A 19,317-nucleotide genomic window follows, 5' to 3' on the forward strand; every position below is an offset into this window, starting at 1 on the left:
TGTGAAATACTCAGACCAGCCCATCTGGCACCGACAACCATGCCACGCTCAAAATTGCTTAACCACTTCGCCATATCTGGACGCATATATCCGTCCAGATAGGCAGTGGTGCGGCAGCCGTGTGTTGCGCGCGATCGGGCGCGCGCCCGCGCGCGCCCCCGCTACCTCCCGCTGCCCCCCCGATCAGTGAATGGGAATATAATTCCCATTCACCGATCCAAGTCCCCGGCAGAAATACCGACGCTTTCTCATCAGAGAGCGTGGTATTTCTGCCCCCAGGAAACAACTTCTCTTCATTTTAGTTCCTAGATGCGACATCGTTCGCATCTAGGAACTTTTTGAATGTGGCCATCTTGTGGCCAAATAGTAAACTGCACCCACATACCTGTATTGAATAAAAAATACATTATTTTACATCTAAAATTGGCTATTTACCTCCCAAACTAAAATTACCCAAATACATTTTTGTATTAAAAAAAATAATAAAAAAAATTACAATTAAAAAAAAAAAACTACATAAATAGTTACCTAAGGGTCTGAACTTTTTAAATATACATGTCAAGAGAGTATCTTATTACATTTTTTAAAATTATAAGCTTGTAAATAGTGATCGACGCAAATTGAAAAAATGCACCTTTATTTCTAAATAAAATATCGGCGCCATAAATTGTGATAGGGACGTAATTTAAATGGTGTAATAAGCGGGACAAATGGGCACATAAAATGCATGGGTTTTAATTACTGTAGCATGTATTAATTTTAAACTATAATGGCTAAAAACTGAGAAATGTTTTTTTTCCATTTCTATCTTAATCTTCCTGTTAAAATGTATTTACAGTAAAGTGGCTCTTAGCAAAATGTACTACCTAAAGAAAGCCTAATTAGTGGCGGAAAAAACGAGATATAGATCAATTAATTTTGATAAGTAGCGATAAAGTTATTAGCGAATGAATGGGAGGTGAACATTGCTTGGATGCATAAGATTTTCAAAGCTGTAGGCTGAAGTGGTTAAAGAAAATCTGTAACGAAAAAAACTCCCCTAGGGGGTACTCACCTCGGGTGGGGGAAGCCTCCGGATCCTATTGAGGCTTCCCCCGTCCTCATCGGTCCCACGGCGGTGGCGAAAATCCTCCCGGAGCGGTGGCGACGTAAATATTTACCTTTTGACGCCAGCGCAGGCGCAGTATCTGCTCCTTCCCACGGAGATAGGCGGAAATAGCCGATCTCCGTCGGGCCGCTCTACTGCGCAGGCGCAAGTCTCCTGCGCCTGCGCAGTAGAGCGGACCCGACGGAGATCGGCTATTTCCGCCTATCTCCGTCAGAAGAGCCGCAACAGCGCCCCCGCTGGAGCCTGGAAAGGTAAATATTGAACAGGCTGTCTGGTCTCTGTCGGGCCGCTGTTCGGAGGGCTGCAGCGAGACCCCCTCATTAGGATCCGGAGGCTTCCCCCTCCCGAGGGGAGTACCACCCCAGGGGACGTTTTTGGTTTTACAGTGTCTCTTTAAATCCCCTTTCTTTCCCATTCTGACATTCAGTTTGGAGTTCAGGAGAGTGTCTTGACCAGGACCACACCCCTAAATGCATTGAAGCAACTGCCATGTGATTGGTTGATTAGATAATTGCATTAATAAGAAATTGAACAGGTGTTCCTAATAATCCTTTAGGTGTATGTATACTATTTTTAGTGAATTTGATCTGTATGCACTTTGTGTAAGACTGTCACAATACAGTAAGAGGTTTTCTTCTCTGCAGGCCTGGGCAGAATTTGTACGGGTCATTGATCCCGATATCATAACCGGCTACAATATTCAGAACTTCGACTTGCCGTACCTCATCAACAGAGCACAGACCCTTAAGGTAAGGCCTCAGAACTTCCTGTCCTCTCTTGTGCAGTGGGACTCATTCCAAAGTAGTTCTGGGAAGAACAGAAAGAGTGCAGAATTCAAGAACAGTAGCAGTGACAAAGGGTTTAAAGTAGAACTGAACTCAGAACTACTTTTCTGCTCCAAAAGATAAGCAACAGCATAATAACGTTTACATTTTTTTCCTGCGATAAATCTGCATTGTCTACTTCCTGCTTTGATGGGAGCAGGCATAGGGTTAACATCCTGTGTTTATAAATTAGCTGCTCTGCCTCTGTCAAGGCTGCCAAGATTCCTGAGATGACACAGCTGAGAAATCAAATTACAGTTGTGATTAGTCACAGATGAGGGGGAATTGGACAGGCTAAACTCTAAATACATAGAGGGTGAATTTCTTTCCGTTTTCCTTCTGTCTTGTGCAAGAGTTCAGATCCATTTTAATTTAGTAAATTCTGATTAGATTAAGTATTCTGTTCTTATAAATTAGCAGACAGGCAGCCGAGTTTCTGAAAAAGAGACTAAGGGTGGCAGCAGGGGCGAAACTAAAAATCAATGGGCCCCCCTGCAAAACTTTGCATGCCCCCCCCTCCCCCCGCACAGGAAAACTGAGAACCAATGGTAATCAATTAGCTGGTGCACACTTGAATGCGTTTTCCCCATGCAGACAAAAAATTCTCTTTCCCCATGCAGACACATTTTCTCTATCCATTAAAACGTGCATGTTTTCACACATACAGACAAACATGGTGTACAGAAAGAGCATACAGAAAACTGACAGACGGGTGCACTCCCAGCCTCAGCTTATTACACTCACTCTGTCCATCTCTGATGGAGCAGAACTGGCTCTGCAGACTTCTCCAGCATAACTACAGTACACAGCACTGGAAGGGGGTGGAGAGGCTGGGGGCAGAGCTAAGTACACAAGAGCCTGCTGCACACTGAATAGGGACTGTCTACAAATCTTTGTCTGCAAAACATTGTATGATTCCTTATCAGTGGCTGAGCAGATGCAATCATTAGAAAAATTGTGCAGAAAGCCTTTTCTCTCTGTGCTTTCAGTCTCTCAGAACAGGGAAAATAAACGTCTTCCCTCACAGGGCCCCCTGCGGCTTCTGGGCCCCGCTGCGGCTGTATCCCTTGCAGGGTCTATTGTTACGCCCCTAGGTGGCAGCTAACCTGTCCTTTCACTTCAGCTTCCAATTGAGTCATACATTCATGGTTGTATCCTTGATCATTTAGGATTGTAATTGCTTTGCTTCTTACAGGTCAGCACATTTCCTTTCCTTGGGAGAATTCGCAACACCAAATCAGTTATCCGGGATTCATCCTTCCAGTCCAAGCAGATGGGCAGACGGGAAAATAAAGTCATTAATAGTGAAGGTCGTGTTCAGTTTGACCTCCTGCAGGTACTGCCGCACGTGCTCAGAGTTGCAACTACAGTAATAAAGATGATTAATGAGATTGAAATATTTGAGTTCATGCAGGATTGTGTCAATTTTGTATGCAGCTTGAAAATTGACCAAGTCCCACCAAGGTCTATATTGATTGGTCCATTTTCAAGCTGCATATATTTGCGTATACATAATCCTGCATGAACACCTCATTGATCATCTCTAGTGACTTATCATCCTTTTATTATTGCATTATTGATCTCTATCTCAGTGCAGTTCGTTCTTTCCAGCTGTCTGTGGCACATCCATAAGGCTTCACAAGAATAGCATGTTACAAGGCACCCAGTTACGTTATGGACAAGGCCAGATTTTATTTAAAAAAAAAAAAAATAATAATAATTCTCCCCCATTCCAATTTTTTGATGGGCTCCCCTTCTATACGTAGCAGCCCCCTTCTTTTCCATTCGCCACATCCTCTTCCATGTATAACATCCTTGTACAGCATCCCCTCTCTTTCATGTGCAATTGCCTTGGGCAGCAACTCCCTTCTTCCATGCGTTTCTTTCCATATATGGCCTCCTCTTCCAAATGCAGTAACCTCTCTTCCTTGTCCAGCCTCCCAAGACCTTGGCCTTTGTGGCCTTTTTAGAAATCCAGCCCTTGTTATGGAGAACTAGAACTACTAGCATTTCTTTTTTTCTTTTCTTTAGTGGGCTTAACCTCCTGGGCGATAATCCCGAGCTGAGCTCAGGGTATGTCGCGCAGGAGGATTTCTCAGGCCCTGGTGGGCCGAGTTGCATAATTTTTTTTTTTTTTTGTTACACGCAGCTAGCACTTTGCTAGCTGCGTGTAACTTCCGCTCGCCGCCGATCCGCCGCTACCCGCCGTGCCGCGCAGCCCCCCCCCCCCCCCAGACCCCTTGCGCAGCCTGGCGAATCAGTGCCAGGCAGCGCTGAGGGGTGGATCAGGACTCCCTCTGACGTCACGACGTCATCCCGCCCCGTCGCCATGGCGACCGGGGAAGCCCAGCAGGAAATCCCGTTTTGAACGGGATTTCCTGCTTACTCTGATCGCCGAAGGCGATCGTAGTGGGTGGGGGGATGCCGCTGCACAGCGGCTATCATGTAGCGAGCCCTGGGCTCGCTACATGATTTAAAAAATAAAAAATTTAAAAAAAAAGTGCTGCGCTCCCTCCTGGGCGATGTAATTGTATCGCCCAGAGGGTTAAAGGAACTTGCAAGCCCTTTACAGAAACAAACAAGAGTTCAAAGTACAATTCAAAACAAAGTGTTTGCAATAGAGATGTTGGCGAACAGCTCACCAGCAAATCTCTATGGGCAATCTGGCCCTGTAGTACTTCCGGGTCGCAATGTCCCATAGTAATGCGCATGTCCTGGACGCGTTCGTTAGTACGCATGCCCTGGCCCTGCGGTGCGCATCCCTGATTACCTTGAAGCGAGCCCAGCCACAAGCGCGCAATGAAAGATGCCCACCACCGGGCCAGGGCACGCGTACTAATGAGCGCGTCCAGGCCAGGGCATGCGTACTACTCCGAGGCATTGCAACCCAGTAGTAGTACAGGGCCAGGTATTTGCGGCAAGCAGCTCGTGAGCTGTTCACCTATATCTCTAGTTTGCAGGTATTCACCTTTATGTGGGGGTAACACCCAAAATGCATCAGTACAGCTCAGTGATTGAATGTGCAAATAATTGTTTAAAGCAAATCTCAAGCAAAAAAAAAAAAAAAAAATGTACGAAATAATGAATTGTATGTGTAGTACGACAAATTAATAGAACATTAATGGCAAAGAAAAGAGTTTTTTTATGTTTATTTTCAGTTATATAGCTTTTTTTGTTTTCCACATTTTTTAAACTAGTTTTAATTCTCAACAGATAATGAATCAGTTAAGGGGTCAGAGCCTGTCCATCTTGAATGAGTTAATGTTACTCAGCTCCAATAGCTTAAAAATCTTGAACTAATGACCTTATCTGGTCCTGGCACTCAGATGTGCTTTTCACAGTCACACAGAGTTTCATAACCCTGATTAGTAATCATTGAGTTGCGCTACAGTCCTACTGCAGAAAAGCTCTCACTCAGAGCCCTGGATTCTTAGCCCTTACAGGCATAAAGCAACACAGTATAGTTCTATGTTGGATTAGGACTTTGCATACACCTGTATAGCTCATTGTGTCTCTTTAGGCACTCTTTCTATGCAGATCACATGGTTTCTTTCTTCTGTAGGTTCTTCTGAGAGACTACAAGCTGCGGTCATACACTCTGAATGCTGTCAGCTTCCATTTCCTGCAAGAACAGAAGGAGGATGTACAGCACTCCATCATCACTGATCTCCAGGTACTGCAAAACCTGTCTGGCTAAAACAGCAATCTGAGTAGCAGTTCTGCATGTCAGTTATTAGGACCGGCTAAGCTCGGCGTATTGGACATTTTATTGCCAGGCAAATTACTTTTTTTTTTTTTTTTTTAAGCTTGCATGTATGCACTATGCATTTTATACGGGGCCAGAGTAAGGACCCCTACAAATACTGGGGTACCTCTGTGCAGTGTAGGTGCCCACGCAAGAGAATGTATTCTTTTGTACCAAGCCCCTTTTTTTTTATTTCTGTGTATGCATTTGTATTAACATTTGCATGTGAGTTTGCAAAGGGTTAATTGACTTTGCCATTTTGCTGGCCCCATCCCCCTTAGCACCTTCCTAATAACTTATTTAAATGTCCTAATTTGACACGATGTGCCTGGATTTATTTGTTTGTTTTACTTTTTTTTTTTTAAGAGGAAATAAAAACTGCGCCCTCCATATTATCCTTATTACATGTTTCTTTTAGGGCCTGAGCCCACTAACGCAGTTGTGTCCGCTTTTCAGCAACATTGATGCGTTACTGAAAAGCGAACACAACTGTGCACAACTGTGTTAGTGGGCTCAGGCCCTTTATAGTGTACCTGAACACATACTCCATTTCAGACAATAGCTATTTGTATGTATATCTTTTTCTTTGCACATCAGCAGTTCTGTTCATGAGAAACCCCTCCCTTTCACTGTGAGTGGACATCACTGCTTCTGTGTTTGACCTTGCACTGCCCCTCTAGTGTAAACACACTTCTAGTAGGAGAGTTGGCAGAGAAGGAGATAACCCTTTAGTCTTTGATTCAAAAGTTAGGCCTCAGGTAACATCATCTTGGCAACCCTGATGAAACACAGAATACTCTGCAGGTCTTGGCAGTAAGATGAGATGATGCTGGGCATTAATAAAAATGTTAGGTATGTGGAACATGGCAGAGATTGGATCAAATGATGGAAATTTGGAGTCAGGTTTTCTTTGATTTGCTTTTTAAAGAGGAACTGTTGCGAAAATCTTAAAATCTAAAAAACATACAAATAAGAAGTACTTTTCTTCCTCAGTAAAATGAGCCATAAATGACTCTTCTCCTATGTTGCTGTCACTTACAGTGGGTAGTATAAATCTGACATTACTGACAGGTTCTGAGTTAGTCCATCTCTACATAGGGGATTCTCAGCATGGCCTGTATTTTTTTATAAAGCTATTTCCTGAAAAAGATTTATACAATGATGCGGGACAGCCTCCCTGCTCACCATACACTTTTTTGGCAGTTAGACGGAGCAACTAAGCACTAAGTGCTTTTAAAAATAAAGAAAACCATAAGAACCCCCTATGAGAAGATGGGCTAGTCCAAAATCTGTCAGTAATGTCAGATTTCTAGTACTTACTGTAATTAACAGCAACATAGGAGAAAAGTAATTTATGGCTCATTTAACTCCAGAAGAAATGTACTTCTTATTTGTGTATGTTAAGATGTATTTTAACTTTTAAGATTTTCGCGACAGAGGTCCTTTAAGCAAAACAATATAACAATACTTTTAAAATACCTCTACAGTCTAATTTTAATTTTTTTATTTTTTTTTACTATATTTTTTTTATTTATTACTGACCTTGTAGAATGGGAATGAACAGACCCGGAGGAGGCTGGCTGTGTACTGTCTGAAGGATGCCTACTTACCTCTGCGTCTTCTGGAAAAGCTCATGTGCGTCATCAATTACATGGAGATGGCCCGTGTGACAGGGGTGCCTCTCAATTATCTGTTATCCCGCGGGCAGCAAATCAAAGTGGTCTCACAACTTCTCAGACAGGTAGGTGATCATAGTTGGGTGTTCCTTATCTGAAAACCACTGTCTTCTGACATCCCTGGACAACTGCTGTCTTTGATGCCACCTGTTTGAGTCATTCTAAGAGAAATGAGGAGTTTAGCAAGAGACCTGGAACTTTCTTGGGAAATGGTTACAGCATGTGATTGGGCCTAGGAACTTAAAGAGAAACTGTAACCAATAATTGAACTTCATCGCAATCAGTAGCTTATACCACCTTTAACATGAGAAATCTATTCCTTTTCACAAACGGATCATCAGTGGGCTCTGTATGGCTGATATTGTGGTGAAATCCCTCCCACAGGAAACTGTGAGGACCATGGTCCTAGCAGTTTCCTGTCTGTGAACCTCGTTGCAATGTGGGAAATAGCTGTTTACAGCTGTATCCAACTGCCAAAAAACAAGCGGCATCTCCTTCCACTGTCATCACCTGCCAGCAGTAAAAATGTCACCATGTGGTAAATGTCAGAATGTAAATCAGGGAGAGGAAAGATTTTACAATGAGCACTGACTAAATCATTTATACATCATTATTGTAAAAATGAAGCACTTTTTTATTACATTATTTTCACTGGAGTTCCTCTTTAAACGTGTGTCCGAAATAAGCCTAAAGAGGAACTGTAGTGAAAATAATGTAATGAATAAACTCCCCTTAATTTTTTACAATATTAATACATTTTTTTTCTGTGTTTGCCTATTGACAATCTTTCCTCTCCCTGATTTACTTTCTGGAATTTATCACAGGTGGTGACATCTTTAGTCATGCCAGGTGATCTCTACTGAGAGTTCTAAAGCAAGTACAGAATATACCTGATCTCTTAGAGTGCTCACTACATGGGTAGGTCTTGAACTGGTACTAAGGAATAACCAGACAGCTCATGGTGACCCAAAACCACCTGGAAGGTATAAAGGGCTTAAAGGGAATGTCTGAGGTAGAAAAAAAATCTACTTCTCTGGGGCTTCCTCCAGCCCCTGGCAACCGATATGTCCCTCGCCGCAGCTCCTAGTCCCCTCCGGTGCAATGCCGTCCTTGCCAGGTTGGCATCTACTGTGTCTGCATGAGAGCCTCTTCGCTGATGTCATCAGGGATGTACTGCACAGGCGCAGTAGTTCCTGGTGAGGTCGACATCTGCACTGGAGGGGACCGGGAGCCACCGTAGCTGCAGCGAGGGGATGGGACGGATGGTAGGTGCTGGAGAAAGCCCAAGGTAAGTAATTTTTTTTTTCCCCCTAACCTCAGTCATTACCTTTAAAGAGACCAAAAAGCCCTCTATTCAAAATCAACACAATGTTGCCTTCTTAAAACAGAAGGAATTTGAGATAATTCCGCTGTAAATGAGCAACTGTGGTTTTCCATAATGCATCCCTCTCAAATATGCAAATCATCTTTGTTAAGCCCTGTACAGAAATATTAATATCAATACCATGGATAATAATGCTTTTAATACTTTTTTAATAATTACAATCCTCAGTTGCATTTCTTAAAAATATACACATGAACTAGAACCTTAAAGGACAACTGAAGTGAGAAGAATATGAAGGCTGTCATATGTATTTCTTTTTTAAACAATACCGGTTGCCTGGCAGCCCTGCTGATCTATTTGGCTGCAGTAGTGCCTGAATAACACCAGACACCATGCAGCTAATCTTGTCAGATTTGACAATATTGTCAGAAACACCTGATCTGTAAAATATTAGAGGCAGAGATCAGCAGGGCTGCCAGGAAACTGGTATTGCTTAACCATTTCAGCCTGTAGGGATTTTTCACCTTATGCAACATCGCAATTTTCACCTCCCATTAATTTGCCAATAACTTGATCACTAATTATCACATTGAATTGATCTATATCTTGTTTTTTTCCGCCACCAATTAGGCTTTCTTTGGGTGATACATTTTGCTAAGAATTATTTTTTTCTAAATGCATTTTAACAGGAATATTAAGAAAAAAATGGAAAAAAATCATTATTTCTCAGTTTTCGACCATTATAGCTTTAAAATAATACAGGCTTGCATAATGAAAACCTATGTATTGTATTTGCCCATTTGTCTCGGTTATTACACCATTTAAAGGGATACTTAAGTCAACTTGATTTTTCAAAAGGGAGGCATTGCCTGAAAGTAATACTTCAGCGCTTCATTTTCGCCTATGAAGCGCTGCTACGTAGCGTTCCGTTTTTAAATTACCGGCATATTTATATTTTTTCATTTATTCAAAATGGCGCGGCTTGCCGGAACTATTTCCGGGTCAGCCAGCGCTTGTTGCCATCATCCCTCTTCCGCCCTCTCGCTGTACTCGCTCGTGCACTGCCTTATCTGTTTCAGTGCACGAGTATAGTGTCCACAAAGCGCTGTTCCCGATGCAGGAGCATGCGCATAGTTTTCCTTATTGGCCGGCTTTTGTAACCACTGCCAGTATATACGTAGATTCTGCGCACAGTGTATAGCGTGCCCTCGCGCGCGCACATACTAAAGATCAGGAAGCTTGCACGGCTCAGTGCATTTTTACATAGCCGGCGGCATTAGGACACAGCATTAGGAGGGAGGATTATGCTGATTATAATCCTGGGTCAATTGCCATCAGGGCGAGCTGTCGATGAGGATTTCTGCAGAACAGAGGACTTGATAAGAGAACAGACACAGCGGTAATTCTCTTATCATCCTCCACTATGATGCAGGCTATTTAGTTTTGAAAAAGATTATGGATTAAGTGCCTCTTTAAATTTTGTCCCTATCACAATGTATGGCGCCAATATTTTATTTGGAAAACAAAGGAGCATTTTTTCAGTTTTGTGTCCATCACTATATACAAGCTTATAATTTAAAAAATGTTTGTAATATTCCCTCTTCACATGCATATTTAAAAAGTTCAGGCCTTAGGGTAACTATTTATAGTTTTATTAGTTTTTTATCTTTTTATTTCCATAAAAAATGTTATATGGGTAATTTTTGGTGTGGGAAATAAGCAGTTAATTTTAAATGTAATAATGTGTGTTTATTGTATTGAAAAATGTATGTAGATGCAGTTTTACTATTTGGCCAGAAGATGGCCACATTGAGATTTTTTTTGGGTCGTTCTCGCTTCCAGAAGGCGAGAAGAGGACTGGAAACTTCTTCTTCTTTTTTCTTTTTTGTCCAGAAAGACCGCGGCCTCTGATAAGAGACCGTCGGTTTTTCTCCTGGGGACATAATCAATGAACGGGAACCGCAGGTGCGTGCAGAAGCGCACAGCAGCCGCCTGGAGGGGAGGATCACGTCCAGGCGGCATAAATGGTTAAAAATAAATAAATATGGTAGCCATAAATATGGTAGCCTCCAATAAATGTTAACACTCCCATAACTTCAGTTCCCAAAGCTCGGTGCTTGGGGGTGATATTCGACTCATCTCTCTCTTTTATTCCTCATGTTCACTCCATAACCAGCTCCTGCCATCTCCAACTCAAAAATATATCTCGCATCCGTCCCTTTCTCACTCAAGACACAACTAAAATGTTAATACATGCTCTCATAATTTCTCGTCTGGACTACTGCAACATACTTCTTTGTGGACTACCGTCTAACAAACTGGCCCCGCTCCAGTCGGTACTGAACTCAGCTGCTCGTCTCATTCATCTTTCGTCTCGATCTTCCTGTGCTGATCCTCTCTGTCAAGCTCTTCACTGGCTACCAATTAACCAGAGGATTCAGTTCAAACTGCTAACCCTAACCTACAAAGCTATTCACAATCTCTCTCCCCGGTACATATCCTCACTAATGTCCAGATACAATCGCAATCTCAGATCGGCACATGATCTTCTGTTGTCCTCCTCTAGAATCAACTCCTCACATTCACGTTTACAAGACTTCGCACGCGCTTCACCCCTCCTCTGGAATGCCCTCCCACAACACATCCGTCACTCGCCAACCTTTGTTACCTTTAAACGCTCTTTAAAAACACACTTGTTCCGACAAGCATATGCGCTACCTTAGGCCACTTCCCTTTGTACTAAGACCAAATTGCACTCCTTCTAGGTATCCTAAAACACACAGCCTCTATATATTTGCTGCGTACTACCCCTCCTCCTGTTCCCCCTCCCCCCCCATTCCCTTTAGATTGTAAGCTCGCAAGGGCAGGGCTCTCTCCCCCTTTTGTGTCTTGGTAACCATTATACATTTTATTCATTATCTTAATTTTATCACTGTCATTACCAATTCTATAATTTGTATTTTGTATCATTCTTTGTATTTTGTCACTAATTATGTATCTTGTATATTGGTGTACACCATTGTCTGTATTATTATGTACCCCATGCTTGTTTCTTACTTTGTACAGCGCCACGGAATATGTTGGCGCTTTATAAATCAATAATAATAATAATAATAATCCCTCTCACTTCCATTGTCCTTTAAGCATGCCAGTAGTTTTAGCTTGCAGCTCATCATTTGGTATGTCACCTTATGTCACCTTCTGTTAGGCGATGAAGCAGAACCTGGTGATGCCAGTGGTGAAGTCTGAAGGAGGGGAAGATTACACTGGAGCCACCGTCATTGAACCTGTTAAAGGGTGAGGATAACATGTTAGATTTTTAACACTGATTCACTGCTTTTTTAATGACCTTAAAAGCAAAGGAGGAGCTCATACACTATGGGGCCTGTCATTAACCTTCTTGGTGGTAACAGAGATACAGCGCCACCCAGAGGACGGAGGGAGAATTGCAGCGCTGGATCTCAGGGAGGTAAAGGAAGGGGCTGCTGCAGATCTCACTTCAGTATGATTCATTAAACTGTAATTTAAAGTGGCACTATTGCTAAAATCTTCTTTTTAGACCCTTTAGTGTAAATATGGGTTGTTTTAGGATTGATATTTCACATGAATCAGTCTTTTTGCAATGTATTTGTTTACTAGTAATAAACATATAGAGGCATGCAGTCACGTCAATACTTTTACCTTCCCGACGCCAATGCAGCCTAAACCATTCTGTAATAGGCATGCCTCTGTTAGTGTGCTGTTGTTATTTTACACCCCTCTGCCCATCTCTTTTCTTATTTCCCAACTTTGTAACTGCACGAATGAGCAGATACTGTGCGCACAGCAGCCGCCGTAAACTGAAGGACGCTGCCTCTCCTCCGTGCAGCGTAAGATATTGTTGTGTGTGGCTGCGTGTGGAAGACATACGCCAGCCCGGCCGCCAAGGACCCCCTGTTCCTGAGCTGGCAATGAAACGGACACCTATTGTTGTCCGTTTCCTTGGTAACCTGACCAGCTTTCCGATCTGTGCAATGTAGCGGCGGCATCAATGAGCACACATTGCAACAATGTAAACAAATACATTGCAAAAAGACTGATTCATGTGAAATATCAATCCTAAAACCACTCATTTACACTAAAGGGTCTAAAAAAGAAGATTTTAGCAATAGTGCCCCTTTAAGTCCTGAGTTTACATAGCTTAAAAAGTATAGATGGCAAACCTCAGTCCCATAATGCACAGCATGAAGGCCTGAAGTCAGCTGTCCAATAGGGTTCGAGTTTGCCATCAATTTATTGGACCTGTTAACCTCCCTAGCGGTATGGACAGAAATGTCAGTTCAAAAAAAACATGCTGTGAACAGTGTAAACATGCATACACATCAATACTCTCCTGCACTGTATACTAGACCCTTGCTTGACACATTTTGGCAAGTTACAGAAAAAAAAAAGTTTTAAAAATAAATTTTATCACTGTTTGCACAGAAATCCTGGGGAAATTGAACGCTGGGGAGGTTAACCACCCTGGCGTTCTGATTAAATCGCCAGGGTGGCTGCGGGAGGTTTTTTTTAAATAAAAAAAAAACTATTTCATGCAGCCAACTGAAAGTTGGCTGCATGAAAGCCCACTAGAGGGCGCTCCGGAGGCGATCTTCCGATCTCCTCCGGCGCCCAGAATAAACAAGGAAGGCCGCAATGAGCGGCCTTCCTTGTTTTGCTTACATCGTCGCCATAGCGACGAGCGGAGTGACGTCATCGACGTCAGCCGACGTCCTGACGTCAGCCGCCTCCGATCCAGCCCTTAGCGCTGGCCGGAACTTTTTGTTCCGGCTACGCTGGGCTCAGGCGGCTGGGGGGACCCTCTTTCGCCGCTGCTCGCGGCGAATCGCCGCAGAGCGGCGGCGATCAGGCAGCACACGCGGCTGGCAAAGTGCCGGCTGCGTGTGCTGCTTTTTATTTCATCAAAATCGGCCCAGCAGGGCCTGAGCGGCAGCCTCTGGCGGTGTTGGACGAGCTGAGCTCGTCCAGACCGCTCAGCAGGTTAAACATTACAAAATGGCCACCCTTTGTTCAGAGCATCAGATTGTCTAGATCAAACATCTAGATACAATTTTTGGTAGAAGTTTGTATATTCTGAGGAAAAAAAAACATGGACAGGACAGCGAGGGATTGAGCAGACCCAACAGGGCTTAAAGCACCATTATCGTGATAAAAGTAGGCAGTTAAAATCTGACAGAACTGACAGGTTTTAAGCCAGTCCATCTCCTCATTCTCAGGGTTTTCTTTGTTTTCAACTGCATTTTGTGAACAGCAGTTTAACTGCCGAAATAGTAAGATACCAGCCAGCCTCCCTACTCACTTGCTCACTATTTTGTGAGGTAGAATTTGCAACTGCGGTTCAGGAAATGCTGTTGAAAACAAAGAAAACCCTGAGAATCCCCCATGAGGATATGGACTGGCCCAAAACCTGGCGGTTCTGTCAGATTTTAACTGCCTACTTTTTTCGCAATAGTGGTCCTTTAAAGAAGCCACAGGTAAGGTATGGCTTTTATCTCAGGTACACTTTAAAAGGAAATAAACATGTCAGCCTCCATATCCCTCTCACATCGGGTACCCTTTAATGTTACATTGAGCCACTGTTGCTTGACTTTGACTGCAATACAGCGCAGCCGTGGCCAGATCATCACTGCTGCCTATTCAAGACAAGGTAGCTGCTCTTCAGTCGCACTGTACTTTTCTTTTCATGCATTGACTACAGAGAGGCAGTCTAGTCGACCGCCTAATACATAAGTACCAATGCACAATATATATAAACTAATTCAGAATTTTGAATGATGACCAGGAAACTGAAGACCTTTATTGGATGGTGTTATTTCTAGTGTTTGCTAAACCTATTCTAATATTGGAAATGTTATTTTCCAGGTACTATGATGTCCCTATAGCTACCCTTGATTTCTCTTCCCTGTATCCATCCATCATGATGGCTCACAATCTCTGCTATACCACGCTGCTGCAGTCTGGATCTGTCGACAAATTCGGGTTTGTATTTATTTCCTGTGTTTCCAGCGCAATGCTTTAGGAGTAGAGATAGTCAATTAGGGCAATTGCAACTTGCAAGCAAATTTCATGCAGTTTCTATGCAGATTGGAATTTGGCCAATATATATCACCAGGAACTGCATTTGATTGGCCCAGTTCTACGTTGCATACAGTTTGCATGCAAGTTGCCAAACTTATTGCCAAACTCTAGTGAGGAACATCCACATTTATTTCAACATAAATTTTAAGCTGAGTAATAAATTCCAGAACAAGGGCGTGTCCACGCTCCAGAAAATGGCCCTGTCCACGCTCCAGAAAATGGCCCTGTCCACGCTCCAGAATAAGGCCGTGTCCACGCTCCAGAATAAGGCCGTGTCCACGCTCCAGAATAAGGCCGTGTCCACGCTCCAGAATAAGGCCCTGTCCACGCTCCAGAATAAGGCCCTGTCCACGCTCCAGAATAAGGCCCTGTCCACGCTCCAGAATATGGCCGTGTCCACGCTCCAGAATAAGGCCGTGTCCACGCTCCAGAATAAGGCCCTGTCCACGTCCAGAATAAGGCCCTGTCCACGCTCCAGAATATGGCCGTGTCCACGCTCCAGAATATGGCCCTGTCCACGCTCCAGAATATGGCCCTGTCCACGCTCCAGAATAAGGCCCTGTCCACGCTCCAGAATAAGGCCCTGTCCACGCTCCAGAATAAGGCAGTGTCCACGCTCCAGAATAAGGCCGTTTCCACGCTCCAGAATAAGGACGTGTCCACGCTCCAGAATAAGGCCGTGTCCACGCTCCAGAATAAGGCCGTGTCCACGCTCCAGAATAAGGCCGTGTCCACGCTCCAGAATATGGCCGTGTCCACGCTCCAGAATATGGCCGTGTCCACGCTCCAGAATATGGCCGTGTCCACGCTCCAGAATATGGCCGTGTCCACGCTCCAGAATATGGCCGTGTCCACGCTCCAGAATATGGCCGTGTCCACGCTCCAGAATATGGCCGTGTCCACGCTCCAGAATATGGCCGTGTCCACGCTCCAGAATATGGCCGTGTCCACGCTCCAGAATATGGCCGTGTCCACGCTCCAGAATATGGCCGTGTCCACGCTCCAGAATATGGCCGTGTCCACGCTCCAGAATATGGCCGTGTCCACGCTCCAGAATAAGGCCCTGTCCACGCTCCAGAATAAGGCCCTGTCCACGCTCCAGAATAAGGCCCTGTCCACGCTCCAGAATAAGGCCCTGTCCACGCTCCAGAATAAGGCCCTGTCCACGCTCCAGAATAAGGCCCTGTCCACGCTCCAGAATAAGGCCCTGTCCACGCTCCAGAATATGGCCGTGTCCACGCTCCAGAGTATGGCCGTGTCCACGCTCCAGAATAAGGCCGTGTCCACGCTCCAGAATAAGGCCGTGTCCACGCTCCAGAATATGGCCGTGTCCACGCTCCAGAATATGGCCGTGTCCACGCTCCAGAATATGGCCGTGTCCACGCTCCAGAATATGGCCCTGTCCACGCTCCAGAATATGGCCCTGTCCACGCTCCAGAATATGGCCCTGTCCACGCTCCAGAATAAGGCCGCGTCCACGCTCCAGAATAAGGCCGCGTCCACGCTCCAGAATAAGGCCGCGTCCACGCTCCAGAATAAGGCCGTGTCCACGCTCCAGAGTCTTAAAGCATGTAAACTGAACATAAAAATATGAGACTCAGGTCTATGTTTAATTCATCTTTGGTAAAACACATACAATTAATAATCTCAGGTTTATTTTCACTTCAGGTGTGCTTTCATTTTCATTTTTTTTTTTTTAATTAGAGATGACCAGCAACCCAGATAACTCCATATCTGAAACAGTAGTGCACAAGTGTATTCTGATCCCATGCAGGGCATTACAAGCCATGATCTTTTTGTTTCTAACTAGCAATCTTGTTTATGTCCTTCTGTAATGTCTAGCCTCAATCCTGAAGATTTCATCAAGACCCCAACAGGAGATCAGTTTGTAAAGGCAAGCGTGCGGAAAGGACTTTTACCGGAAATCTTGGAGAATCTGTTATCTGCTCGAAAGCGGTAAAATATTTACTAAAATGTCACTTGTAGTAGTGAACACAGCTGCAAGATGAGACGTGTAGATGGTTTATAATTAAAATATGCCCCTCCTACCATTTCTGCATGTTTTTAAGGTCTTCATTATCCCCCAGAGCAACTTCATCATTTGTTTCATCAACTGTGTGGTCTGAGCAGCTGTCCAGTAGCTGAGCATGTTTGAGGGTGAAGGCATTTGAAATGGGTGTTGATGAAAGATGAGAACAAGGGGTGTTCCCTGAACAAGTTTAGGGCAAGCTTTCTGCAAAAAAAGCCCCATAGGAGAATCTACAGCCATTCACACAGTATACTGGTGTCCACATACAGACTTCCGAGCCAAAACGGGTTGCTCTACTAGATGTCCATTTGTTTGTAAGACTACAGGATTATTTGTTTAGTCTGACTTTAAATGAAAACTAAAAAAAAAAAGTGTTAAAGTACCCCACTTGCTATACTAGTTATTACAGTTCATTATATTTAACCACTTCCAAACTAAGCTACAGTATATTCACGTCCTCTCTGATACCCGTTGTGACAGAACGTGAATGTGTGTGCTGCCTCTGATGTTCACGACACATGGCTGTGCTCATAAATGGGGGCAAGTGGTTGAGGGGGCACCAGGTGCAACACCCTGGTGCCCACTATCAGTGCCCCATCCGTCCGTTCCCTGCCCCTCCCACCCCTCCGTCCACGCCGCTTAAAGGGGAGGGGATCCACTACTAGACCACCAGGGAATGTGAGATTACTACTAGACTACCAGTGAACATTTAAAGGGGAAGGGAGGGGAACCACGCCACCAGGGGCAGCTACTGTGGTTGAGGGGGCCACTAGACAACCAGAAAGATTGGGGGGGTGCACCAGGAAATGCCTTAAAGTTAATCTTAAGTTAACATAAAAAAAATATTTTAACTTACCAGCGGCTTCTTGCAGCCCCCTGGAGTCTTCCTGTGCCCACGATGCAGGTCCAAGTCCCTCCGGCCAGCAGCACCGACCCCCACTAAGCTAGTTGGCCACACGTATCCTCCTCATGCTCCCGTGGGCCAGGAGAGTTCTGTGCATGGGCAGTAAGTGGACCTTGCTACTGCGCATGCACAGAGTGCTACCAGCTCCAGGGGTGCGATCAGGGTGCGCGTGGCTCGGGGCCGCGCATGCATCATAGAAATCATAGACGCCGAATGGCAGCAACAGGCCAGCTTTGCGGGGTCGCCGCTGGTGGCCAGAGGCACTTGGACCGGCATCGTGGGCACAGGAGGACTCCAGGGGGCTGCAAGTAGCCCCTGGTAAGTTATGTTTTTTTTTTTTTTGACTTAAAGAGGAACTCCAGTGAAAATAATGTAATAAAAATGAAAAAGTGCTTAATTGTATAAATTATTTAGTCAGCGTTTGCTCATTGTAAAATCTTTAGTCTCTCTGATTTACATTCAGATATTTATCACATGGGGGCATTTTTACTGCTGGCAAGTGATGTCACTGGAAGGAGATGCTGGTTGATTTTTTGGCAGTTGCAAACAGCTGCTATTTCCCACAATGCAACAAGGCTCCCACAGTGTGATGTCCGGACCTCAGAGCTGTGAGGTGCTGACATCACACTGTGGGAGGGGTTTCACCACAAAATCAGCCATACAGAGCCCCCTGATGATGCGTTTGAGAAAAGGAATAGATTTCTCATGTAAAAGGGAGTATCAGCTACTGATTGGGATGAAGTTCAATTCTTGGTTACGGTTTCTCTTGAAGTGCCCCTTTAAAGGGGAAGGGGGGACCACCAGAATACCAGGGAAAGCTTTGTAAAATGGGGGGCTGGTCACTAGACTACCATTTGTATTGGTAGACCAACACAATTTCAGCCAGGGGAATTATTGGGGATGGAAGGAAAAAGCCACAAATAATTTCAGCAGTCATCCAGTCTTCTCTTCAGAAAGCGGACAGGTTGTTTTTAATTTTCAGATTTATATTCAGAGTAACATCAGTATATTTGTAAAAATTGGGCCCAATTTTTAATTCCATTTTTTCTCCTAGGTCAGTGATGGCTAACCTTGGCACGCCAGCTGTAGTGGAACTGCAAGTCCCATGAGGCATTGCAATACTCTGACAGCTCTAAGCATAACTCGGGGAGGCAGAGGCATGATGGGATTTGTAGTTTTGTCACAGCTGGAGTGCCAAGGTTAGCCATCACTGTCCTAGGGGATATTTCCACACCTTATCAATAAAATGCCTTTTAAAGCGGATCCGAGATGAAAAACTAACTATAACTAGTAACTTGTCTATATATCTTGTCTAAAGTTTAGATAGATTACACAGCAAATCTAGCTGCAAACAGCTTTAATAGAATATGATTATTTCTTCCTGTGATACAATGACAGCAGCCATGTTTGTAAACATTACACAGAGGCAGGCTTATCTGTATCTTGAGATCTCAGCCTGTGAAAAAAACCTAATCCGCCCACCTCCCCTCTGCCTCTGAAATCAATGGCTATAAACACCTCCTTCTCCTGCCCAGACTGAGCTCCCATGAGCCCTTGCTACTGCCAAGGCTCTTTGAAAATCTGTAGGCG

At 44.2% G+C, this 19,317-nt stretch overlaps 1 protein-coding gene across 2 annotated transcripts in view; it reads left to right on the top strand.

Moving 5' to 3' along the window:
- The window catches only part of POLD1 (DNA polymerase delta 1, catalytic subunit), a 171,538-nt gene that overhangs the window by 38,484 nt on the left and 113,737 nt on the right, over positions 1 to 19,317 (top strand). For both annotated transcript variants that reach the window (XM_068241332.1, XM_068241331.1), the window contains exons 10-16: positions 1,753 to 1,857; positions 3,128 to 3,268; positions 5,495 to 5,605; positions 7,227 to 7,418; positions 11,886 to 11,974; positions 14,579 to 14,695; positions 16,637 to 16,750. In XM_068241332.1, coding sequence (XP_068097433.1) covers positions 1,753 to 1,857; positions 3,128 to 3,268; positions 5,495 to 5,605; positions 7,227 to 7,418; positions 11,886 to 11,974; positions 14,579 to 14,695; positions 16,637 to 16,750 — 869 coding nt within the window. The remainder of the gene's footprint in view (positions 1 to 1,752; positions 1,858 to 3,127; positions 3,269 to 5,494; positions 5,606 to 7,226; positions 7,419 to 11,885; positions 11,975 to 14,578; positions 14,696 to 16,636; positions 16,751 to 19,317) is intronic.

The sequence above is a fragment of the Hyperolius riggenbachi genome, chromosome 6 (genome assembly GCF_040937935.1).
Source record: "Hyperolius riggenbachi isolate aHypRig1 chromosome 6, aHypRig1.pri, whole genome shotgun sequence".
Classification (NCBI taxonomy): domain Eukaryota; kingdom Metazoa; phylum Chordata; class Amphibia; order Anura; family Hyperoliidae; genus Hyperolius; species Hyperolius riggenbachi.